We start from the raw sequence: 22,996 nt of genomic DNA on the forward strand, positions 1-22,996 counted from the left end.
ATGGGTGGCTTCAGTGAGAGGTTGCTCTGCCAAGGCGGTTGTGAATGAGGCTGCTTCTTCATTCAGGGGGGGAATACACGTTCGCATGAACGCATGCCGCAGAGCCAGAGCTCTGGTAAAGGATTCATCCGCGTGGTATCGCATGTAGCAAATGGTTCGATGAAAGTGAAAAGGACTGGCCCTGGCCGAAGTGGTCGAGTTGCAGGCCTCTCCACCGCGCCATGTAACAGCGTTGCAACCCAAGAGAAAACAGGGTTTCTCTTCGTCCCGTTACCATACGGAGAGTAGTAATAATCGACATGTCGGCGGGGACGTAGTGGATGAAGTGATGACCCCCATGAAGCCGAGGCGACATTTTTTTGTTTTCGTGTGGTGGGGTGATTGATAAGTTCATTATCTGATCAGATTGACAAGGATCAGTGAATTCTCCACACGAGCTTGCCATGGCGTCACACCACAAGCCACTGAACAATTTGAACCCGTCTGTAAGGTACTTCTCAGTGTCTGAAACCGCCGTGGCTAGCTCTAATGTGAATTAAGTATGTCGGGCTCTATACTAAACAAAAAATATGGAGAGAAAATGCCTCATAAATGCACTGCAATGCATCATAGCTTACTATCCACCCATCTCGGAGCCCTCTTCTCCACAAAGGCCTGCACGCCTTCGTGGAAATTGTGCCCATCAGCCATGATCTTGTCCCACGTCTGACGGTGCACCCGGACTGCATTCTCAGCACTCCCATGCTCCCAGCCAGCAAGGATACCCGCGCGAGACACAATAACACTATCGGGACTATTCTTGATAATGAGCGCAGCGTACTCCAGCGCCTTTTGCACCACTGGTCGCTCCAGCACATCGCTGTCCGCTGGGGCGTCTTCAGTAATGGCGTTGAGAAAGCCAAATTCGCGGGCCTCTGCAGCACTGATGCTCCGCCCTGTGAGAGCCATTTCAGTGGCGCGCGGGCGGCCAATTGTTCTTGCTAGTCTTGGTAGAGAACCTGCATTAGCAACGACACCAATCTTAGCCTCAGGAAGAGCAAAAGTAGCGCTCTTCGCAGCGACAATGAGGTCCAGATTGGCGATGATCTCGAAACCGCCTCCCATCGCCAGGCCATTTACAGCGGCGATAATGGGTTTCTTTCCGCTCCTACGCGAAAGGCCGCCAAATCCCGTCGTGGGCGGGTCCATGGGTCTCTTCTCGGGAATTCCGTCTCGTTTGCGCTGATTGATCTGGTTCCATTCCTTGAGGTCCATGCCAGCGCAGAATGCACGCCCAGCGCCTGTGACGATGGCGCAGCGCAGTGAGGGCTCGTCGTCGTACCACTCCCAGAGAGCTTCGAGCTCATATTCTGCGTCGCTGGTCATTGCATTGAGGGCTTTGGGTCGGTTGAAGACCACGAGCATAACGTGTTGTGCTGGGAATGACACGAGGCCATAGCTTTGGGCTGGTAGTTGGCGATTGAACGTGTGTTGCGCCATAGCGATCGATTTGCTGAAGGATTGTGGATGGTGTATGCGTCGTGAGTATGCGTTTATGTGCTGCACTCGGTGATAAAAACAGGCCGGCAGGGTTTATCTGATGAAGCCGAGGATGCTCAGTGGCCAGCACTTTTTGATGATTTTGTTCAGATCAGATAAAAAATGGTGCAATGTGACCCAAGCCGGCGTTAGAGTTCCAGAAGGGTTCAGTTGAAAAGATCCCTGCTCTCTCGATCGCTGGCACGCCCCTCCCCTCCAGCGCGTGGCACCTGGTCGCTTTGGCGTCGAGCTACGGAATGAACCGTTTGAGAATCTAATCAATCACATCTGATAATCCAGGGCAAACATGCATCACATGCTGCATTCTAGGAATTTCTTTTTCATGATCGTGCATGATGCTAGCGTAGCACCGAGATCGGACAGTTGAGCAAAATTTTCATGGGAGCTATGACATTTCCAAGAGCTTGGGGGATGATCACTGCCAGCTCTGACGTGAAGAAGGCTGGGCCAAGGAGCTCCAGCAGAACTTCATTCACTGCGCCTTCAAAAATACTTGCAATGGCCGAAAAACACCATGTGAACGTGAATCTCGCTGCCTTGGCAACGGTTTGTGTTTTTCCTTTTTCCACTTACGCCCAAATGTGGCTCTCTTGGCTGACAAGCATGTCCCGGTGCTAGCGGTAGTTGTGAGCAAGCAAGCCACTGTTTCCCTCCGAACCGAGACCGCGCCTTTCTCGCCTCGACAAGAATGATATCGAATTCACACACAAGTCAATGGCCCCGTGATTGGGCCTGAACAATGAGCGATATATGCATCGAGGCCCTAGATCAACTCTTGAATCAGCGGCTGAAAACAAAAGTGAGAGCGTGATGCGGTGCGAAAGCTGAGGGGGCGCTGGCCAAGCAGGGGCTTTCGCGATCGCAACAAGGCCTGCGAAGCACAGTATTTCGGCTACTTTTTTTTCTTTTTTCTTGCGCATTGAATTGTGTTTGCAAGGTCATGTTTGCTTCAATATTTTCCATTCACCTCCTCGTGATGCTGCGAGAGCTTGCGCAACGGTCCAATTGATCGTGGGGGCAGCTGGTGACGACCTGCATTTGTGATGTGGTCGGCGGTAGCGCTGGAAGAAGGCCGCAGTTTGCGCAATCAAGTGATTCGAGCAAAGTACTTCTTTCCGATCGCTTCCAAAGACTCAAAAGTCAAGTTACTTCTACGTTTGTTCGCGTGGGGGACTGATGGAGGCGTTTGTCGAGCATGCGCTTCCGTCGCGTATGTTGCGCTGTTACGCGATCGAGAGTCAACAACTCCCTAGGTGCTGCGTGACGATGACTTCGTAGGCATTCCATTCGAGCCATAATTCTACCAAACAGCCTCGCGTCACAATTAATAACTCACCTGGGTTCTGATTACACCGTTTGGAATCTGTCTTCCAGCTTGTGATGGCACATATCGTAGCCTGTTCGGTGGCGCATGCAAGTAAACCACTGGAAATTCGTGTATTCGATCAACTGGACATCAACCAAGTGATTTACCGCTCTGCTTCGCTCGGCCGTACAAAAATAGTAATCCCCATTGCATTGCCAATTATGCACCCAAGTTCATACCCAACGAGTCGTTGCATCGGTTTAATTGTAACGTCTTTTGTTCACTATCTGCATCGCCAAACTCCTACCCCAAGCCTCGTAGTGATGCTTTAGCTTCAAGCCATCTGTCGCCGGGTACTCGCGATTCGCAGGACGTATCAATCTAATCTAATCTGATTGATGGCAAAAAGTGATTGATTAGAGCTCGGCAAGCCGTGTTTCGTAGTGGTGAAGCGAAAGTCGGTGGCGTGAATGTCATCCCGGGACCACCAAGAACCAGCCAAGTTTCATGCACCCTCCGTGCACCCCGGCTTTCGTGACGTCGGAGGCCATTCGAAGCGGATTAAAGGAATAAATTCCTATAATCGAGGAATGAGAAGAACTTAACGCAAGTTAGATAATACTTTCCATCATTCTATAGGGTAGAGCTTGCGATACTTCACGAGCTTCACCAACACCAGACGAAATTTCTCAGCATGACAGTGAGCAAAAAACTCAGAACCCCACAACAGCTTCCTTTCTAAATCTCCGCGTCTCAAATTAGCGTACATCCCATCCACTTGGCCCCAATTAGCGTCTACTTAGTGGCATGATCTCACTGCAAAGTTCGCAGGGGCTGCGGATAATCGGCACAGACCGGATTCAACACGACGTGTTCGACCAAGCTTCCAAGCTTTACAAGACAGACTCCCCTACCCTGCCCTGCTTCCCTCGGCTTGTCCAATTCACGGTAGGCATCGGGATATTCGCCGTCTCCAGCAAAGATGGAATACATCTTATCTAATCTGATTGGGCCAAGACCCTTCTACACCGAGATCGGGGTATAAATAAAATCTGGAGAGAAAAAGAACAAGTTCAGTCAGTAGTCACAAGCCAACAACCAACAATCATGTCTTCAGAACCATTCCAGCAACAGTCGCCAATCAAGATCAGGCTCCCTCTGCCTTATCTGTCCACTTACTACCTCGAGCGTACTGCTGAGGGTAAGCAGTCGTATCGTCTGCGCAAGGACGACTCCGTCACAGAGGGCAAGCCTTTCCCCAAGGCTCTGCACGCAGATGATCTAGTTTTCTCCAGGATTCCCGCTGTGGAATCTGATAAGATCCCTGATTCTGATAACCGCGAGTATGCTCGTGCCAGAAGGAGTCCTGTCTGGTCGTTGAGCTGGGAGAAGCAGACTCCTACTCTTGCGCAGACGTGGATGTTCCTCTACACTTTCTTCACATATCACTTTGATGTAGAGCAATTCCGTCTCCGCCTTGAGGGCGCTGGCGCTGAGGATCTGGCCAAGGAGCTGGTCCTCTCCATGGTTGCCATCAACATGCCTCCTCCTCCCAAGGGCGTTGAACCCGCGCCCAGCACGGGCGTTGAGGTTCTCATTCTTCGCAGCGCGTTCTGGCAGGGATGTGCCTCTCCTTTGGGTCAACAGCCCATCTGGCTTCCTACCTGGAACTCCGCCAACGTGGTGCCTCATCTGGAGTACGTGATGACGCCCACCTCTGAGTCCACTCTCCTGCGTCACCCGCGCCGAACACCCAAGCCTGCGGCCGGTAGTTACATCTACAGCCGGTACATCCCATCTCTTGACGAGCACTTCAACCTCGTCGCTCTTGACTACGAGAACCCCGAACACCTGGGCCTCTTCAACACATGGCAGAACGACCCTCGTGTCGCTGCTGGATGGATGGAGACAGGTACTCTTGATGAGCATCGCACATATCTCAAGAACATCCACGATGACCCTCATCAGTTCGCCGTCCTGGGTTACTTCAACGACACACCTTTCGCCTACTTTGAGCTGTACTGGGCCAAGGAGGACAAGATGGGTCAGCACTACGCCTGTCTTGACTTTGATCGCGGCCGACACTCACTCGTCGGTAACGACAAGTTCCGCGGACAGTATCGCGTTATGGCATGGTGGCCCAGTGTGATGCACTACGAGTTCCTCGATGACCACCGCACTGAGAACGTCGTTGGCGAGCCTCGTCTCTCTAGCGAAAACGTTCTTAAGTATGAGATGATCTTTGGTCTTCACCAAGACAAGTGGATGGACCTGCCTCACAAGAGATCCAACCTGGTCAAGATCTCTCGTGAGCGCTTCTTCCAGATCTGCCCCTTCAATCAGGGCAAGCCTCGTGTCGCTGGCACGACCTTTGGCTTTGAGCCCAAGCTGTAAATGAATGGGAAAATGTCTTTAAAAGTTGTTGGATTGGAAATTTGATAGCCATTGGATAGTAAAATAATGCTAGCGACTCGTTTATCATCAGTCAATTTTTATTATCGCTCTTGTTCGTTCTTACAACCTCTTGGCGACGGGCTGTGACGTTTGGGCATAAGTGAAGCGGTTCACAATTGACAATTCGCGCTCCAACGCGAATAAATCTGCCAAGATAATGGCCAAGCGGTGATCCGATCTTACCGATCAGGAATCCTTTGACACGTTGCCAAGGCGCAACGGCATTGCCGATCCCGTTGATCAGCTTCAATTACATGCAGAGGTTGCGATTGAAGATCAACGTTCTACAGCGAGGTATCTTGTAATTTGCCGATTTCACCAGCCGCAAACTCTGGATATAGCAATTCCATTGCACGGTAATCAAGCCAACGGGAGATACAGCTAGAATGAGCTTCGGAACATTGGTCGGCTGTTGTTCGCTTCCGGAAATGTCATGAATTACCCTCTCGTGACACGGAGCTAGCGTGGGGGACCCTTTTCTCCATTACGGCTCCCGTCTTTTTTTACGCAAATGAGCTCCGAAAACTGGATGAAATTGCGCCGGTTGCAGCCGTCATTTAAGCTTGTTTAAGCGGCAGATAAACTGCGTCGAGGCTTGCAGCAACGAGATCGCGTGCCTCGCCCAAACTTTGTTTTCTCACCAAAGCACAAACAGTTGCCTGAGCAAATAAGCCCATTCCTAGCTTCAGGGGTGTGGTCTCACGACCTTCAGTGGAGTGACTCTTCTCCCACAACCCGCGGCTCAAGCGGTTGAGGCACCCGACCCCTGGAGGACTTGACCCCTTGTGGCGTTTGGTCCGCTGGTTGTGAGGCCAGAATCAAGCCTCGTTATGCAGTCTTGGCCATAAATGGGCATGGTCTGTAGGGCTACTGATGATGAGCAATGGAGCTGTACTTGCCAAGAGGAAGTTATTGATGATTGCCAAGAGAGAAATATGGGCTTTTTACGGCGAGCTTCCGATGGGTTTTTAGTTTGCCAAGCGCGGAACGTCGACAGCTGATGCAGGGTTTTTTTTTTTTTTTTTTTTAAACGACGTCTTGGAGTGTTCCGACGTGTTGGCTGAACGTGACAGAAGACGCCTGATGGGAATCCTTGTATCGTGGTGCCAAGATCACGCAGTTGGTTGGCTCTAGGTAATACAATCCCACGCCAGAGGCAAAAGCTGAAGGAAGTAGTGAGATGCGAAATGGGGAGGCTCCGCTGTAAAAGCGGAGGTTACAGTGAGGCCTCAGTGACTCTCAGCGAACCCTGTCTTGTCTACAAAGCGATGCTGCAAAGCGCATCAAGATAGAATCAAGATCCCACAATACGATAGATACAGTACACCACGGCTCAAAGCCAACAGAAGCAATTCCACCGATGAAGCACAAACTTTGATTCGACCTAATCGATCAATCAGATTAGATAATGGAAATCTCTGCTTTGACGCCCTCCGAACTGAACCCCCCACTTACAAACCTGGTAACTCGTGCGTTCCAGGCCTGTACTAACGACAAAGTGGCTGCAGCCGCTGGATCCCTCGCGTTCCGAGAATCTCCAGTCTGTCACTCTCTCTCTGTTTGTTGGTTCCCAATTCCCAATTGTCCTAAACGAGCCCGATCTCGGTGGATTTGGCCACCTGAGAGACCTGATCTTATCTGATGGAAAGTGGATTGCGTCTAATATTCTTCACAGTCTAGCCAGAAAGCACCCTTGCTCTAGACAACTGCTTTAAAATTTTCCCTGTCAATTTAAACTTATAACCGTGTGCTCTTCCCTCCCATGATCTGCTGAACCTCTCTTTCTTCCTTGTCTTCCCAAAGCTTAAGCTTAAATTTTATCCTCCTAAAGACAAGATCACCATGGGAGCTCTCGACAAGTTCCTTGGGCGCAAGGGCAATGAGGGTGATGCCGCTGAGGCACCCGTCACTGTCACTGCTGCCATGAACGAAAAGGACCAGGAGGCTGGCAAATATCCTGATGAGACTGGTAGCGCCAGCGATGCTGTTACCGAGAACGCGCAGCATGGTGTCAAGACCGTTGAGGCTACGACTCTGGCCTGGAGCAAGAAGGCTCTTGCTGGCGTCTTCGTTTTGTATGTCTTCGCCTTGTCGCAATTGAAGTCGCAAACTAACGATCTTGCAGCATGTGGTTGATCTACCTTACAAATGGTTTCCAGAGTCAGATCAATTACACTCTTGTTCCCTACGCCAGCAGTGAATGGGAGTCTCACTCTCTCATTCCCGTCATTGGCATCGTCGCCAACTGCATGACTGCTGCTGTCTACATTCCTCTGTCCAAGATCCTCGATATCTGGGGCCGTGCTGAGGGCTTCCTCCTCATGGTCATTTTTGCTACTGTTGGTATGATCATGATGGCTGCTAGTCATAACCTCGCCACCTACTGTGCCGCTGTCGTAAGTCATCTCCGGTCCCTAGCAACGACAAACGTTTACTAATTGCCCTAAAGGTCTTCTGGCAGGTTGGCTGGTCCGGTCTCACCTACAGTATCGACGTTATCACGGCCGATTCCACACAACTCAAGAACCGAGGTCTTGCATACGCCTTCACCTCTTCTCCCTACATGATCACTGCCTTCGCTGGTCCCAAATCTGCCGAAGCCTTCCTCCGAAACGGTGACCAGTGGCGATGGGGCTTTGGAACATTCTCCATTGTCCTTCCCGTCGTCGCCATCCCCATGTACATTCTCCTGAAGTACAACCTCCGGAAGGCCAAGAAGCAGGGACTCCTTGTCAATGAGTCTAGCGGTCGATCTTTCTTGGAGAACATCAAGTGGGGACTCATCGAGTTCGATGCTGCTGGTGCTTTCTTGTTCGCCGCTGGCCTTGTCATCTTCCTCCTTCCCTTCTCCATTGCTAGCAGCGCCCCTAAGGGTTGGGACACCCCCTACATCATTGCGATGATCATTTTGGGCGTCGTTCTCTTGGCCATCTTCGGTGCTTACGAGCGCTTCGTTGCCCCTAAGCCATTCCTTCGCTTCGAGCTCCTCACCAGCCGCACCGTTATCGGTGTCTGTCTTCTGGACTTCATCTACATGATCGCCTACTACTGCTGGAACAGCTACTTCACCTCTTTCCTCCAGGTGGTCAATAACCTTTCTCCCTCCACAGCTGGTTATGTCAGCAACACCTTTGAGATCGTCTCTGGTGTCCTCCTCTTCATTGTCGGTTATGCCATGCACAAGACCGGTCGCTTCAAGTGGATTCTGTGCGTCGGTATTCCTCTGTACATGTTCGCCCAGGGTCTCATGATCTACTTCCGTCGCCCTGGTCAGTCCATCGGCTATCTTGTCATGTGTGAGGTCTTCATCTCCATCGCTGGCGCCACCTTCATTCTTTGCATGCAAGTCGGTATCCTCGCTGCTGTCGAGCACCAGTATGTCGCTACCGCTCTGGCTACCCTTAGCGTCACTGGCAACATTGGATCTGCTGTCGGAAACACCATCTCTGCCACTATCTGGACCAACACCTTCTACAAGAAGCTCGCTGAGTATCTTCCTGAGTCCGCGCAGGCTGATATCGACGCCATCTATGAGTCTCTCGACTCCCAGCTGCTCTATGAGCCTGGTAGCCCTGAGCGCCTGGCTATCCAGAAGGCTTACGGTTATGGCCAGGCTCGCATGCTTGCTGCCGGAACCGGTATCATGGCTGTTGCTCTTATCTCGCTATTCTTGATCAGGAACTACGATCTCAGGAAGATCAAGCAGACCAAGGGTACTGTCTTCTAAGAGACTGGATTATCTTGGATTATGCGGTCAGATTGATCTCAAACAAAATTATGGTGGAAGAGTAAATGTTATATGATGCTATATATCTAGTACCTAACAGACAATCGTAATAAATGATGGGGGTATTGTGGCCCTAACAGAATGGTATTGTATGCCTTCTTATTTATCTTTCAAGTTACAGTCATATGTGAAGATCGCTTGTGATCTTGTTCTGGTCGTTAGACTTGTCGCTGAGTCGTCAGGATGGTGCAGTTCATGGGGTGAAGTGAGCTGGTGCATCCTCGGAAGGCAAATGTATCATCGACGACACTACTTGGCATCGCGCGACCACTGAACCATTTATGTTTTACAATAATGGAAAATTTTAACCATTGAAGTATCGCCTTCTGCTGTTTCGCGACGTTGATCTCGGATAGAGGGCTGCCAAAGTAGATCGACATCGCACACACACTCATCCAACAACATCACCTATGAAGAGTTTGTACGATTTGCGCACTTGCATGCGCCAACTCTAATTCAAGTCTATCAATTCTATCTTCAATTATATTTAAATTTTGCCCAGAATGAACTGCATGAGTCCCTGCTGAAGACCCGTCACCGCAACACTTCCGTGATCCTCGCCATCAAACTCACGGGTCCAGATCTTCTTGACACTCGGACAATCCTTCAGTCGCGACACCAAAGCTGTTGCGCTTGGCTTCATCTTATCGTCTTCCGCACAGTTCTGTCTCTTGTACCACTTTTCATCGTCATCGTCAGGGTCCCTTACCAACTCTGACTTGCCGGTACCCCATGTAAGAGCCAGCGAAAATGGAGGGTCGACGGGCTTGTCGCGTGCAAGAAAAGCAGTCTCACGCTCGCGGATCAAAAAGTCCTTGTTCCACCAAATAACTGGACTAGCAGCGATGTAAGTGTTAAACAGTTCTGGTTGCGTGAACATGGTGTTGAGAGTGAAGATGCCACCGTATGAGTGGCCAAACAGGGCTTTGCGACCGGTATGAAGATTGGCCTTGGGGAAGAGCGTGTCTTCAACGTAAGGCATAACATCGGCTTTGATCCAGTCGAGAAATTCATTGGCTTCACCAAATGAGATGTCTGTGCGAGGCTTGCCATACCTGTCGAGCGGCATGTCGTACTCATCGGCAGGTGGTGTAAGATCCGGCCCACGACGGAAGTCGTAGACATATTTGCTGGGCGGGTATCCAATACCCACCACGACAGTTCTTGTGCTATTCAAGTATTCCAAACGACGGGAAACATCAACAGCTGTGAAGAAATAGGCATTGCCATCAACAAGGTAGCTGCGTGGTGATTAGGTACGGTCTTTTTTGGGGTAAGGCGAAGCACTACTCACACCAGATTGACCACTTCATTCTCAGAGGCAACGCGATCTTCACCCCAGCACAAAGGCCATGCTACTTGCACAAGGTAATCTCCTCTCTTTGTCTTGGCAAGCCACTCAAGGGTATTAGGGACACGAGCGTGTCCATGGCTATGATCGGTAGTCATTGTTTTGTTGTGAATGTGAATAAGACTTCTTGGTGTTAATAGCGACAATAGTGGGCGGGCGCGCGTGAGACAACGCAGCATGACATGCAGCGACAGCAGACTAAGGTAAGACGAGTCAGTGACTGGACTGGAACTCAAGATCTGATAAACAGAGAAAAAGATCTGATAAAAAACGCGCATTTACTATGGGTCCTTTATGGCGTCAGTGCGACAGCGGTATCGGATCAGGGCTTTGGGCGGTTATGCTCGGCAGAACCCACTGACAATTTACCATTTGACACGAAGCAATGCAACAGTGTCGGCATCTAGATGACAGTTCTTCTACCGCTGATATTGTCACAGCGTGGTGCGCAGTGGTAAAGCGATGGTCCTGACGTTGCCAATCTTCTGCCAAGCCGACAAGCGACGCGCACCAGCTCGCTGGCGGAAGCACGCTGCTTCTCAGCGACCGGCGAACTTCTAGAGATAATGAATGGTGTCGGAGATAGCAGCCTATTCGGTTGTCCATAGAGATGCCAAGTTGGAAGTTTGGTAGTATAACATAGGTATGGTGAGCAATGCCTCTAAGGCCATGCACGGCGATGCCCTCGCATACCGCTTCAATACTCACGTCTAAACCACCTTTGTGACAGCTGGCCAGTCGCATATTAAGCATTTGACAAGACTCGGTCCATCCGTCCTTAGTATAGCAGAACAAGAGAGCCAAGACGCAGGGATGAGTCGCCAGCTTGAGTCCTGACTGAGTGAGAAACAGTGCTTCGAGATGCGATGCTATTCATGCTTATACCTACGAGTCGTAACCTAATAACTTCATCAATTGATCTAGGATAAACATTAGTACTGAATAGAGGGTGGAGACTCGTAATCCTCCAATGTTTTGTTGTATCGCAGGTCTGCTGCCGGAGTTCTCTCCTGTTGCATCAAGCTGTGTCTTCGCAGGGCTAGGGGCGGAACTTGCAAGCCGAAAGCCCGAGAAAACTGCCATCGAGCCAATCAACTGGAGCTGTTTAAACCTGATGGTCGGGGAATATTGAAACGTCTTGGCCAGCAGGGCTTACTGCAGCCCTATGAAACGGACCCGTAGGATCATCCCAGGACTGGTGCTACCCACCACCGATGCCCCCTGGCACCTTTGATGGAACTGCATGCATTCATATGCAAGATTTAGGGTCTTAGTCTGGGGAGTGATCTTCTTGGAGGTGTTATAGTCCCACCAATGTGTATGGATGGTAGCAGTGTGATGGATCGAAGCCTGCTCGATACCTTGACTAGGCTGCGTCGCCCGAGCAGTCTCATTGCCATTCTCACAGGTATTATTCGAAAGGGAGATCCCATGGATTCTATTGAATGGTATTGGAGACAATGCATCCCCCCGCTTCAGAATGCCGTATAATGCATGCCAATGGATCGTAGGTGCACCTGCAAGTCCAGATTCACCACGTCGGAACCCAGGAAGATCAGACACCCCTTCCGTGATCGCATCGGTAGAATTTCTTATGATGATTCCGATATGGTATCATTGTATGCAGACTGCACCCATCAGCTGTAGGGGACTCGCATCGGTCCATGACTGATTCGAGTGTTATTAGTCCAACGTGTGTTAGGACATTCGTTCCCTTCCACAAATGAAAACACGTGACAATTTAGGATACCGTGTGCTTTAAACGTAATATAACGATCGAAAAGATGAAGTCGTGTAAAGCGAAGGGAAACTGGTGTACTAATGCAACAGGATGAAGCTCAACCTGCCAGATCTCCGGCAAATACGTGTCGTAATTCAACGACACGGCCAGGACAAGACTTAAGAACTTATTCGAGTCAACACGACTAACTGAGGCGCTGTAACTCAGATTTCGACGCAATAATTCGCTGTGTGGCGATTTCGAGCGCGGTGACTCAGCTCTTGGTTATTTGTCCAGCGATCATGCTTTGACATTCTGTAATGGTTACCAGAACGTACAGTGTTTGGCTTTGGGCTTGCAAACTACTACAACTGGCTGGATAGGCTCTCTAATTGATGAATGGTATGTGGAACGAGTTATTCGCTACGCATGCAACACCCAGTTGTTGAACAAGTCTGAGTTGATCCTGAAGCGATGGATTCGCTAGGGCTCATCTTGATGATTGCGGGCACTCTCCCCAACTAAAAACCCCCTTGGTGAGATGGCCGAGTTGGTTATGGCGCCAGGTTAAGGTTAACCTTAACACCAATTTCCTGGTGGAGCAATCCTCCTGGGTTCGAGTCCCAGTCTCATCAGTTTCTTTTGCTCTTTGCAGTAAATGGCGATCTTCTTGCCAGTCAAATGAGGCGATTGATTCAGGTTGCGATGTTGGCAATATGAGCAAACTTTGTATGGAACGGTTACCTGAGCCAAGCCGAGGCGGGGGGACCGTTCGAAAACCTTGGATAGCAGCGACAGCTACAGGGCTCTTAGTGACTTTAGACCACTGAAGGCCCCATAAGTTACGCGCAACAGTCGTTCATGGTTTTTTGCGATGCCATCAGAATCATCATAATATGCCGCACCGTGAATAGCTGAAGACTGTTAATTGTCCAATATCAAGTAGCCACACGGGAATTTGAAGCAAATTTGTGAAGTCGATCATGTTTGTTTAAAGAAACAGACTCATTTTAGAGTCATCAAGATGGTCTATCTGAGAAGCTGTCCTGAGACAATGGTTTAAAGTTTGTACATAGTAATGAGATCTTGATCAATTCCGCCTTCGTGGTATTTCCCTCCTTTTGCAATACCGTCTTTCTACAGGCGACGGTGGTGGCGGCGCTGTCGCATAGACCTCTTGCACTTCGAAGGCCTCTTGGTAGCGACAGGAGTGCTAATAGCAGTAGTAGGAACGGGGACAGTGCCGTTGCTGGGAACAACAGGGCTGGCAGCACCGTTTCCGCCGCCGAGGATCTTGGAAGCGGCATGCTCAGCAGCGACCATGATGATGGCCTGGGTGTTGCCAGTAGGAAGATCAGGGTGGATGGAACCGTCAACGACGAACAGGTTCTCAGTACCCCAAACCTTGGTGTCAGTATCGACAACGCTGGTACCATCGTTCTCAGTGCCCATGACGGCAGAGCCGACAAAGTGAGAACCGCTGACGTACTCGGCCATGAGGCTCTCGGCGGTAGCGTTGCTGGCGATGCTGAGGGTGCTGTTGGGCTTGGAGGCAAAGCTGATGAGCTTGTTCATGAAGCTCTTGACAGCCTCCTTGTCGCCTGCAGTCTTGAGGTAAGGTTCGCCGACAAGCTTGGTAGCACCAGAGCTGGTGACGGAAAGAGAACCGCTGGAGGTAGCACCGTGGGTGAGGTAGACCTTGACCTTGACAGCATCGTCACCAGCGGCGGCACAAGTACCCTGGACGTATCGCTCGATACCATCGGAACCCTTGACAGTGTCCCAGAAGATGAAGCGCTGGCCAGATTGAGCAAGAAGACCGTCGCCCTTGGCGAAAAGATCAATGTTGGTCTGGCTGGGCTTGGTGAAGTCGGTCTCGCTCAGAGCTGACATGGGCTGCTTGGTCTTCATCTTGACGGTAAAGATAGGGTGGTCCTTGAGGTTCTCTCCGACGGGGAGGTTGAGCCACTGATCCTTAGCGGGCATGGTGAGGCGCTGGCTTCCGCTGGCAACGGCCTCAATCTGCTCAGAAGGACCAATACCAGAGTTGACGAGAAGGCGGGGAGTGGCGAGAGCACCGGCGGCAAGGACGACGGCACCGTTGGACTTGAGGTTGATGATCTGGCGGGTAGAAGGACCGGACTGGACCTCAATACCGGTGACAGCCTTGCCCTCTCGAATGACACGAAGGACCTTGGTGTTGAGCTGGAGCTTGAAGTTGCTGTTGGCCTGGGCAAGAGGGAGGTAGTCACGGACGGGACCAGCGCGGAGACCGTCGTTGACCATCAAAGGAGGGTGAGTGAAGACAGACTTCTTCTTGCTAGGCTCCTGGATGGCATCAACCTCGGTGAAGCCGTTGCCAGAGAAGAACTTAGAGAGGACGTTCCAAGCGCCCTGGTCAACTCTCTTGCCGTCCTTGGTAGGGCTGGTGGTACCGGGGGTGCGCTCATAGAGCTTGTCAGCAGAGCTCTGAACATCCTGCCACTTCCAGCCAGTAGGCCACTTGTCGTCAAAGTCAGCAGGCTGAGGGCGGACAAACATCATGGCGTTGATGACACTGGAACCACCGAGAATGCAACCAGCCATGCTGGCAGTATCAGTGCAGTAGGCTGAGGTGTCCTTGGCGGTAGTGAGGTAGTAGGCCATGGAAGGAACATCGTATTGGGTGACAGTGTCGTTCCAGTCCATGGTGGAGCGGCCACCAGACTCGTAGAAAGAAGCCTTGCCCTGCTCAAGAAGAAGAACAGACTTCTTGGACTCGACGAGACGCTCAGCAACAATGAGGCCGGCAGTACCGCCACCAACAACAATGTAGTCGTAGGTAGCGTTGGAGACGATGGTGGTGAAGTTGCCAGGGTTGGAACCAGTGCTGCCTCCGGGGCTGGTACCAGGAGTAGTGGCATCGGAAGCAAGCTTAGCCCAGGTCTCAAAGTCGGCGGACTGGGCAGCGGCAGTGTCAAGAGAGTAACCACCAAAGCCAGCGCCGTGGTAGTTGAGAGCACCAGCAGAGTCGGTGGGGTCGTCGAGGGCAGTGGTGCTCATAGCGAAGCTGAGAACAGCGTTGGTATCAGCAGCCTTGAATGTGGTGCCATCGGTCTTGATGCAGCCCTCGCAAAGGAAAGTGAAGGTGAAAGAATCGGTGCCGACCTTGGTACCCTTCTCGATAGGCTTAATTGAGACGGTGTCATCGTCGAGAACAGCAGGGTTGGTGTAACCATCAGCCTGGCGAACTGAGGTAAGAACCTTGCCATCGTTGGGCCAAGCAACAACGAGAAGCTTCTTGGTCATGGTAGATCCCATACCAACGGATCCATAACCCTCAGAGATGGGAACGGTCATCTGACCGATGAAGTCGGTGCTGGGGTTCTTGGGCAGAGCAATACCGAAGGTAAACTTGCTGCTCTTGTCGGTGTACTGCTGGAAGGTAATTCCCGTATCGGCATCCTTGTACTCGACAGATTCGGCCGAAACGGCCTGGTACATCAGCGCCGCTGATGAAAGGAGTGTTGAGAAACGCATGTTGGCGGTGTTTCAATAGTGAAGACTATATATATCGAAGGATCGTCGGGAAAGAATGTACGAATTGTAAAATAAAGCTACAAACAAAGAAACGAATGGACAATGTTGGCAGCCAGTGCCTGTAAAGAACGAAGAAAATACGAAAAAGAAAGATAGACCAAACAAGATTGTATGATCAATGCCATATCCAAGGTGAGATCTCAGTTCATTATATATAGATCTCCCCTTCAAGTGCCGGCGCCTGATACGGAAATTCGCTTCCGAGTGCTCGGGACAGGTTTTGCAAACAAGAGAGACAACATTGGTGGCTTAATTGTTGCACGGCCAATATTCGCTTTCATTGTGGATGAGGGTAGGTATTGCATTCGCCGAGTGTGGAGTTCGGCGAAGCCAGCATCAGGTGAGGTTATGCTACGCTGTTTGAGATATCCCAAGACGTCGAGTTGTAATGCTTCTTGTCCTTTCTCTTATTGGCTGTGGATCTGGTTTCAGGTCGCGGGACAGATCCCCTAACAAGGTAACAGAGCCACGGTGGGCCCGAGTCTATATATTTGAAACGGCCTTTATCGTCCAAGCTTGTGAGAAACCGTTTCATTTCAGTAGTTTTTAGCCTTAAATTTTGTTTAATTTAGCTAGGATAGACGCGTCAATTGGTGCAGCTGACGATATCTGCATGGGTAGAGTGTAGATGACTCGTAACGAAACGGGTAGCGAAACGACTCTGCCTCATTTAGACAACAACAGATAACACTATGCAAGGGTTTAAATCTCCATCTGTCAAACCTTACAATTCTTCCATTGCCCACTTCCCGTTCTCTTAAACTCTTATCCAGACCATTACCTTATGTCCTGAGTTCGCTCCTCGCCAGCAGCAATCCATTCCCTAGCCTTGGCCTCATCTCGCGGCTTGAATCCGACCTTGAAAGGCTTAGGGTCCGTTGTCAGCGAGGTTGGGTTGGCGTTGCACTCGATGCAGTCCATGACGGGGAAGTCCTTGTTGTCCTTGGGAGGGAGAATCTCAAAAGCGGTGATGAGGCGGATGAAAGCTGTGTAAAGCTCGCGATTCGCAAGATGAGAGCCAGCGCACATTCGTGATCCAGCACCATAGGCGTAATGAGGCGTTCCGACCTCCTTGTCGTCGATGTATCGCTCAGGGTCAAATTCATAGGGATTCGCGAATCGGGTTTCATCATAGTCTGCGGCGTAGGCGTTCTAAATCTCCGATCAGCTGCATGTTCCATCACCATATGCACAGGGCTGTCTCACCATGAAAAACTTGGTTCCTGCAGGGATCACGGCACCCTGGTATGGGATATCCTTGATGCTTTCCCGAGGCAGGCAGATGGGAATAACTGTCCAGAACCGCAAGATCTCTTTGACGAGGGCTGTGACGTATGGAACCTTCTCTTCCACGAGGCATCGCTCCCATGCTTCGCCGTTGGGGTAGACTTTGTAGATCTCCTTCAGGGCCTTGGCTTGAATCTTCTGGCCGTGTTCGGTTGCGAGGTATGCGATGCCCATGATCACGTTACCCGGAACTGTATCTAGACCCGCAGAAACCATAGTGAGGCAGATAGACTTGATCTCGGCTGTTGGTTCGTTAGCGAAATTGTTTTACAAGACGCGTCTTACTCACCATCGTTCAGCTTGGCGGTCGGGTCCTTCAGAATGTTTCCGGTGATGCAAGGCTTGTCTGTACCGTTGTCGATTCTACTCTTGAGATTGGCCAGAAGATCAGACAGATACTTGTCACGTCGAACTCTGAATTCCTCAGCCGATGAGTTTTGCGCTCCCCAAAGTCGAAGCAGCGGAACGTAATCCTGCCAGTTGTTGCTAGTCGATCTGAAGTTGGAAATCTCGCGCTCAACATAGGTGATTTCATGGAGAAGCTCAGAGTTAACATCGCCGTCAATACGGAAGCCGTAGTTCAAAGTCAGAGAGGTATTGAGCGCAAATCGAGCAAAGTAGGGCGATGGGTCAAGATCCTTGCTTCCGTCCTTGCAATCGTCAAGAAGTTCCTTGATACTGACGAGAGATTCGAGGTCGAGAATTGGCATGTAAGATTGAACGGCAGGACGGTTGAGGGCAGTGGCGGCAGCTTTGCGGCGGTTCTTGCAGGACTCATCCCATGGTGAAGTGCCGATAGTGAAACCTTGAGATGAAGAAACAACTGAGTGGAAAGTGTGAAACATGGGACGGGAGATGAGTGCAGACTGGTGGGTGATCCAGAAATGCTTTACGGCCTCATAAGAATTGACATAGATGACTCGCTGCGATGGTCAGAATTGCATATTCAAAACATATTTGAATACGAAAAGCGGCATGAATTCTCACCTTGGTCCCAAGGCGTGTCTGAAAGACAGGTCCGTACTTCTTGGCCCATTTCTGCGCAACTCTAGCATGGTCCGTCCCCAACTGAATCAAGTTTCCGAAAAGTGGTACACCGGGAATCTCGGGGATACCCTTGATCTTTGGCTGATCAGTCGAATTGGCCAACTTGTACAGCACGTACAGGCCGATGATAATAGCGAGGTAGATAACTTGATCAGACATGGTTGCTCGTGAGGATCAAGTCCAAGCGAGGGAAAGATGACTCTCTGTGTTGCAATGACATGGTAACCTGCAGTCCCCTCTGTAGGCTTTTTATACGCAAGATGACCAACGTGACATGTTTCCCCTCAGCTGTACTGCCGGGATCTGCAAAGAAACCCCAAGTCTTGATAACCGAATAAGCGGGGGAGCCGTGTGCCGAATCCCATCATGGCCTTTGTTAAGCAGGCCTCAATTGGGCTCTCTTGAGTCGCACGCGGGAAGTTTGGGTTTGGCTTGATACTTATTGTCGGCTATTCATTCAACAAGCCAAACCTGAATAGGGAATTAGAGGAGAAAAGGACTCGATGCTTCGGAAATACTGGTCAATTGCTTGATATAATTCGGAAATATTTCCGAGTCATCACAAGATCCACTAGCGCCCTCATGATGCGTCACCAGTGCATGATCTAACTGACTCCATGAGGAAATACTGTTATCGGGCTCCACATTTTCATTGTCGGAAAATCTTCCGAGATAATAAGATGTCTTGTCACCTATTGTCTTTGAAGAATCCCCTTCAACAATTGAACAACTCTTCTGACGAATCAATTAACTTTGGCAATATGTTATCAGCCTTTCAATTACCCGAGACAGCGTCGCAATCAAAATATTCACAACCTTATCTTGTAGACTGTGGGGGTTTAATGGTTGAAAAATGCAGCACTTATTTTCTAGTAAACGAAAAATTCAGAAATAAGCATGTGAACTACCTCCGTACCTAAAACAAGAAAATTCCTTCTATCGGGTTGACTAAATGCGATGTTGGCTAACGCAGCCTGCATGTTTGGTTTCTGTGAAGGTAGCAACCGTGTGGCGGATTAGAAGAGCCGAATGCACTCGGAGGTTAGGATATATTAAGTGGCTAGACCCGGTGTATCGAAACGACAACGGTGTTCTTGACCAATGACAAGGCGAAGGAAGGAATATTGAAACGCCCTTTTCGCGAGAACACACAATTGTTCGTGCCATCTCGGATGTCAGTTGAGTAGCTCTTCACTTCACTGATTTGCAGCGGGTTTTGATCCATGTCCCGGGTCATAAATCCCACCAAGACCGACGTAGGTCGGGAACTGAGCTGAACAACTATCTATAAAAGTGAGTTCGCTATGGATCAAGACGAAATGCAACAACAATCGCTCATCCATTCATCACAACCTCCATCTCGAAAACAACCAATATGTCCGTCCCCTTCGACCTTGCAAAGCCCAACAGGACCATTCACATCGGTGTCATTCTGATGAACAGGTGAGTGAGCAGAATCAGCTCTCTCGACCAACCCCTGCTCATATGTTTCCAGCGAGACCGAGATTCTTGACGTCGCTCCCATTGATTTCTTGTACGGACTCTCCAAGAATGCATGGAAGAGCAGCTTTGAAGGCGTTGCGCCTGCCAAGCTCGAATCGGAGACAATGGATATGAAATTTCATTGGGTTTCTGAGAAGGGGACTGATTCTCCCTGTATCTTGACAAGCGGTATCAAGCTTGTGGCTACGGTATGTCCGCTTGACAATTGAACCTCGTGCCGTTGTACTGATACGGAAAGGACTCTTTTGATACTTGCCCTCCACTGGATATCGTTCTCATGGGCGCGAACTCTGCTCGCTACACCCCCAACGAAGCCGAGCTTGCCTTCGTGCGCAAAGCCTATGACGAATGCTCTGCTTTCCTCGTCATCTGCGGCGGTGTCCTTATTCCTCTGCAGGCCGGTATCTTGAACGGCAAAACAGCGACTGGTCCGATTGTGTTGATCGACACTGTCCGGAAACAAGCTCCAGAGGTCAACTGGGTTACCAAGCGCTGGGTCAGAGACGGGAAACTATGGACGAGCGGTGCGCTCCTCAATGGTACGGATATGATGACCAATTTCATGAAGCATTACTGGGGCGGTGAAGGTGGTTTTGTTGACTTTTTGACCAAGCTTGGTGCTTGGCCTGATCGCGATGTTGATTATAAGGATGCTGATTTCACGGGGCTTCTGTGAAGTGCGCTTAAGTACATGTTTTGCGAGTCTTGCATGGATGGCGGAGGTCAGCGAAGCCGCTGAACATTTTGGAAGTTGGAATAGTTCAGAAATTCAGTCTCTACCGCGTGACTTGGAGTAAACACCGAGCTAAAGAATACTTAGTCAGATACTCAAATATTGCGCAATCTTCAGGCAATTCTCACATCATCAAGGTGCTGCGCCAGCTCTGTCGAATATTATGCTCTAGGGTATCGAGCTTGCGTATCGCGAGTACACGCCCACTAGCCCATGTCGGGCGTTTTTTGCACCCTGATAGATAGTGGCGAAGTGTTTGCAGATTAGCGCTGGACCCTTTTGCCCCTCCATCACTAGCCACATCAGTGAGGGCTCCAGGACCCTTTTTCTCGGTGGCAGAATCTGATTGGCTGTTGGCCTGTACAGCTCCGTCGATCTTCGGTCACTCAAGGGAGAGAGGTCCCCACTGCAATCTCTGTTGCTTTGATCCGAGAGTTAAGATCTGTTAGTATTCTAACAGCAGGGTTAAAAGCGTCGCGATTTGAGCAAGTCACGCAAAATTTGAATAAGGCGCAAAAATGCATTTCTACGTAGCAGAAATTAAGTAATCATCATGCCGAAAGAAAACAATCAATCAGGGAAACCGGATAATCAGCTAAGCCTGATCGATCATAGGGAGGCTGAGACACTACGTCATGATAATAGGCAACTGTCTTTGGAACGTGAGTGTAGGCTCCTGCTGCTGCATTAGTCTACCCCAGTCACGTGGGCGGCTGGAAAAGAAAGAGGGGAAACTTGTGGCTTGAGGGCTATATAACGCACCGCGCCGTCTGACAATTGCATATTCCTTCAAATTGTCACTATTTTCGCGTCGAAAACACTAGTCCCTCACCATGTCTAAACTCTTTGTCGGGTAAGTCGCAAGTATTGATTACGATGAATTTCAGCTGATTTGACGTCTCCAGCGGCCTCGCCTGGGCCACAACCAGCGACACTCTCCGCGCCAAGTTCAGCGAATTTGGTGAGGTCACTGACGCCGTAAGCACCCCCTCGCGCGCGCGCCTCGAGTTTCGAGATGCTGACATCATTTTTTTTAGATTGTCATGACCGACCGTGAGACTGGCCGATCAAGGGGATTCGGATTCGTCACCTTCAACAGCCAGGAGGAGGCCAGCGCCGCCATTGAGGCCATGAACGAGCAGGAGTGAGTCATACGCAGCAACACCGCTTGATGCCCGGGAATGATTCTAACGCAACGATTTCAGGTTCGAGGGTCGCCAGATCCGCGTCAGCGAGGCCAACCAGGGTGGTGCCCGCGGTGGTGGCCGTGGTGGTTACGGCGGCGGCGGCGGCTACGGTGGTGGTGGTGGCTACGGCCGTGGCAGCGGCTCCGGTGGATGGAGAGAATAAGTTCCTGCATTTTCTTGATTGAGGACGGCTGAGTTTTATGATTCCCTCTCGGTTGGCACGATGGACACGGGAGAACGCACAAGTCTGACGACTGCTGCAAAGCGCTGCAGCGGATATGGGTTTCGCGAAGAAAACAATTCATAGCAATGCACTCGGATCACACCATTAAAAAATTATCCATCATCGTTTGCATATCTGTAGTCTTCGACTTTGACGTAGTGGCGAATCAAGCTACGTGATTCCGCGCCGGAGTCGCATAGGTAAGAAACGTTGTTGGATCCGCAAGAGACATAGTGCCAGAGCTACAAGATACTATAATGCATATAGACTTTAAACTTTACGTGGATAACACTCAAGTTCGAATACTATCACTGTTTGACCGGTTCAATGTTCCGGAGAGTCCGAAGAATATTGTGACTTCGAGAGAAATGCCACATTGATATTCATACTCCAGGCCACCCAAGACCTTGATCTATACTTACTGCTTTCCGTTCGGGTTCCGTTCAAGCTTACGAATGATCTTGGCAGGGTTTCCAGCAACCACATGGTAAGGCGGTACGTCCTGGGGAAATGTCAGATACGGCAACACAAGGAGCGAAGTGCAACAAACCTTGGTGACAACACTTCCCGCACCAACCGTGGAACCAGCACCGATTGTGATACCCGGAAGAATGGTCACATTACCCGCGATCCAACAATCTTCACCTACAGTGATTGTACCGCCCAGTTCTGGCCCATTTGTGCCATTACGGAGCTCAGGATCCAGAGGATGCGTACCGGAGAAGAATGAAACGTTTGGTCCGATCAATGTTCTTGAGCCGATGGTGACTTGGCATGTATCAAGTATTGTGCAGTTGAAGTTGATAAAAACATTGCTTCCTACTTTGATATTGGTGCCGTAGTCGATTCTGATGGGTGCTTCGATCCAGGGATATTCGTGCAACAAGTTGTCCTCCTCATCTTCTGTCGCTGCAGGTGGAGGTAAAGGGCGGTCGTCGTTTGTTATCCTGAGCTTATGTGAGTAAAGATGAGTGAGTCTTTTATGAGAGTTGGGCTCACTGTCTCCAGAATTCGGCCATCTCGCGGCGTGTTGGGTCCTCGGCTGCGTTGAGTCGAGTGACGGCTTGCCTGCATCTCTTACGAGCAGCTACCAATTTGGGTGTGAAGGCGTAGTACAGATCGCCGCGGCGCATGCGGTTGAGGTTGTCCTCCTCGTCGATGTTAAAGACGGTCATTGTAGGACAGAATGTTTTCAAGTTTCAAGATTATATCTTGACAAGAGGGTGATGTAGCAAATGAGATACAGGAAGATATTAGGTGGACAGTCTTTGCTTCTATGT

General features: G+C 50.2%; 9 protein-coding genes and 1 non-coding gene across 10 annotated transcripts; 5 read left to right on the plus strand and 5 right to left on the minus strand.

Annotated features, from left to right (window-relative positions):
- Positions 1-62: 62 nt before the first annotated feature.
- FOBCDRAFT_244317 (ClpP/crotonase-like domain-containing protein) lies at positions 63-1,479 on the minus strand (the record flags this gene model as incomplete). The annotated part of the gene is made up of 3 exons (XM_054707139.2): positions 63-397; positions 433-525; positions 618-1,479. 3 exons carry the CDS (start codon positions 1,477-1,479, stop codon positions 63-65), a joined length of 1,290 nt encoding a protein of 429 aa, XP_054563114.2.
- Positions 1,480-3,774: 2,295 nt separating this feature from the next.
- On the plus strand, positions 3,775-5,429 carry FOBCDRAFT_232517 (acyl-CoA N-acyltransferase). Its single transcript, XM_031191348.3, has one exon. The coding sequence runs from the start codon at positions 3,953-3,955 to the stop codon at positions 5,237-5,239; it is 1,287 nt and encodes a 428-aa protein (XP_031032579.2). The 5' UTR covers positions 3,775-3,952; the 3' UTR covers positions 5,240-5,429.
- A 1,518-nt stretch (positions 5,430-6,947) lies between these two features.
- FOBCDRAFT_190888 (major facilitator superfamily domain-containing protein) lies at positions 6,948-9,214 on the plus strand. The gene is made up of 3 exons (XM_031191349.3): positions 6,948-7,374; positions 7,425-7,695; positions 7,749-9,214. Exons 1-3 carry the CDS (start codon positions 7,142-7,144, stop codon positions 9,024-9,026), a joined length of 1,782 nt encoding a protein of 593 aa, XP_031032580.2. The 5' UTR covers positions 6,948-7,141; the 3' UTR covers positions 9,027-9,214.
- A 281-nt stretch (positions 9,215-9,495) lies between these two features.
- Positions 9,496-10,702, minus strand: FOBCDRAFT_232521 (Alpha/Beta hydrolase protein). Its single transcript, XM_031191351.3, has 2 exons — positions 10,381-10,702; positions 9,496-10,327 (listed from the first exon to the last, which is right to left on the minus strand). Exons 1-2 carry the CDS (start codon positions 10,614-10,616, stop codon positions 9,574-9,576), a joined length of 990 nt encoding a protein of 329 aa, XP_031032582.2. The 5' UTR covers positions 10,617-10,702; the 3' UTR covers positions 9,496-9,573.
- Positions 10,703-12,692: 1,990 nt separating this feature from the next.
- Positions 12,693-12,792, plus strand: FOBCDRAFT_t202. Its single transcript has one exon. It is a non-coding gene; the product is annotated as a tRNA-Leu (tRNA).
- Positions 12,793-13,046: 254 nt separating this feature from the next.
- Positions 13,047-15,676, minus strand: FOBCDRAFT_190890 (uncharacterized protein; the record flags this gene model as incomplete). Its single annotated transcript, XM_031191352.3, has 2 exons — positions 13,047-13,071; positions 13,332-15,676. The coding sequence occupies 2 exons, from the start codon at positions 15,674-15,676 to the stop codon at positions 13,047-13,049; spliced, it is 2,370 nt and encodes a 789-aa protein (XP_031032583.3).
- A 576-nt stretch (positions 15,677-16,252) lies between these two features.
- On the minus strand, positions 16,253-18,525 carry FOBCDRAFT_190895 (cytochrome P450). The gene is made up of 4 exons (XM_031191353.3): positions 18,011-18,525; positions 17,313-17,946; positions 16,943-17,265; positions 16,253-16,888 (listed from the first exon to the last, which is right to left on the minus strand). The coding sequence occupies exons 1-4, from the start codon at positions 18,227-18,229 to the stop codon at positions 16,514-16,516; spliced, it is 1,551 nt and encodes a 516-aa protein (XP_031032584.2). The 5' UTR covers positions 18,230-18,525; the 3' UTR covers positions 16,253-16,513.
- Positions 18,526-19,445: 920 nt separating this feature from the next.
- On the plus strand, positions 19,446-20,249 carry FOBCDRAFT_285407 (class I glutamine amidotransferase-like protein; the record flags this gene model as incomplete). The annotated part of the gene is made up of 3 exons (XM_031191355.2): positions 19,446-19,513; positions 19,566-19,761; positions 19,812-20,249. The coding sequence occupies 3 exons, from the start codon at positions 19,446-19,448 to the stop codon at positions 20,247-20,249; spliced, it is 702 nt and encodes a 233-aa protein (XP_031032586.2).
- Positions 20,250-21,075: 826 nt separating this feature from the next.
- Positions 21,076-21,852, plus strand: FOBCDRAFT_9930 (uncharacterized protein). Its single transcript, XM_031191356.3, has 4 exons — positions 21,076-21,159; positions 21,212-21,284; positions 21,344-21,450; positions 21,512-21,852. Exons 1-4 carry the CDS (start codon positions 21,140-21,142, stop codon positions 21,654-21,656), a joined length of 345 nt encoding a protein of 114 aa, XP_031032587.2. The 5' UTR covers positions 21,076-21,139; the 3' UTR covers positions 21,657-21,852.
- A 282-nt stretch (positions 21,853-22,134) lies between these two features.
- On the minus strand, positions 22,135-22,891 carry FOBCDRAFT_280279 (trimeric LpxA-like protein; the record flags this gene model as incomplete). Its single annotated transcript, XM_031191358.2, has 3 exons — positions 22,135-22,218; positions 22,267-22,663; positions 22,716-22,891. The coding sequence occupies 3 exons, from the start codon at positions 22,889-22,891 to the stop codon at positions 22,135-22,137; spliced, it is 657 nt and encodes a 218-aa protein (XP_031032589.2).
- Between the last annotated feature and the right edge of the window lie 105 nt (positions 22,892-22,996).

This window comes from Fusarium oxysporum, chromosome X (assembly GCF_013085055.1).
Source record: "Fusarium oxysporum Fo47 chromosome X, complete sequence".
Classification (NCBI taxonomy): Eukaryota; Fungi; Ascomycota; class Sordariomycetes; order Hypocreales; family Nectriaceae; genus Fusarium; species Fusarium oxysporum.

Excerpts from the sequence above, each read along its gene's own strand:
- FOBCDRAFT_232517 (XM_031191348.3), top strand. The coding sequence starts at position 3,953 with ATGTCTTCAGAACCATTCCAGCAACAGTCGCCAATCAAGATCAGGCTC.
- FOBCDRAFT_190888 (XM_031191349.3), top strand. The coding sequence starts at position 7,142 with ATGGGAGCTCTCGACAAGTTCCTTGGGCGCAAGGGCAATGAGGGTGAT. Across the intron at positions 7,375-7,424 it reads CTTGCTGGCGTCTTCGTTTT|CATGTGGTTGATCTACCTTA; the intron begins GTATGTCTTCGC and ends ACGATCTTGCAG. Across the intron at positions 7,696-7,748 it reads CCACCTACTGTGCCGCTGTC|GTCTTCTGGCAGGTTGGCTG; the intron begins GTAAGTCATCTC and ends ATTGCCCTAAAG.
- FOBCDRAFT_232521 (XM_031191351.3), bottom strand. The coding sequence starts at position 10,616 with ATGCTGCGTTGTCTCACGCGCGCCCGCCCACTATTGTCGCTATTAACA. Across the intron at positions 10,328-10,380 it reads AATGAAGTGGTCAATCTGGT|CTACCTTGTTGATGGCAATG; the intron begins GTGAGTAGTGCT and ends ATCACCACGCAG.
- FOBCDRAFT_190895 (XM_031191353.3), bottom strand. The coding sequence starts at position 18,229 with ATGTCTGATCAAGTTATCTACCTCGCTATTATCATCGGCCTGTACGTG. Across the intron at positions 17,947-18,010 it reads AGACACGCCTTGGGACCAAG|CGAGTCATCTATGTCAATTC; the intron begins GTGAGAATTCAT and ends TGACCATCGCAG. Across the intron at positions 16,889-16,942 it reads CAGGAACCAAGTTTTTCATG|AACGCCTACGCCGCAGACTA; the intron begins GTGAGACAGCCC and ends TCGGAGATTTAG.
- FOBCDRAFT_9930 (XM_031191356.3), top strand. The coding sequence starts at position 21,140 with ATGTCTAAACTCTTTGTCGG. Across the intron at positions 21,160-21,211 it reads ATGTCTAAACTCTTTGTCGG|CGGCCTCGCCTGGGCCACAA; the intron begins GTAAGTCGCAAG and ends TGACGTCTCCAG. Across the intron at positions 21,285-21,343 it reads TTGGTGAGGTCACTGACGCC|ATTGTCATGACCGACCGTGA; the intron begins GTAAGCACCCCC and ends CATTTTTTTTAG.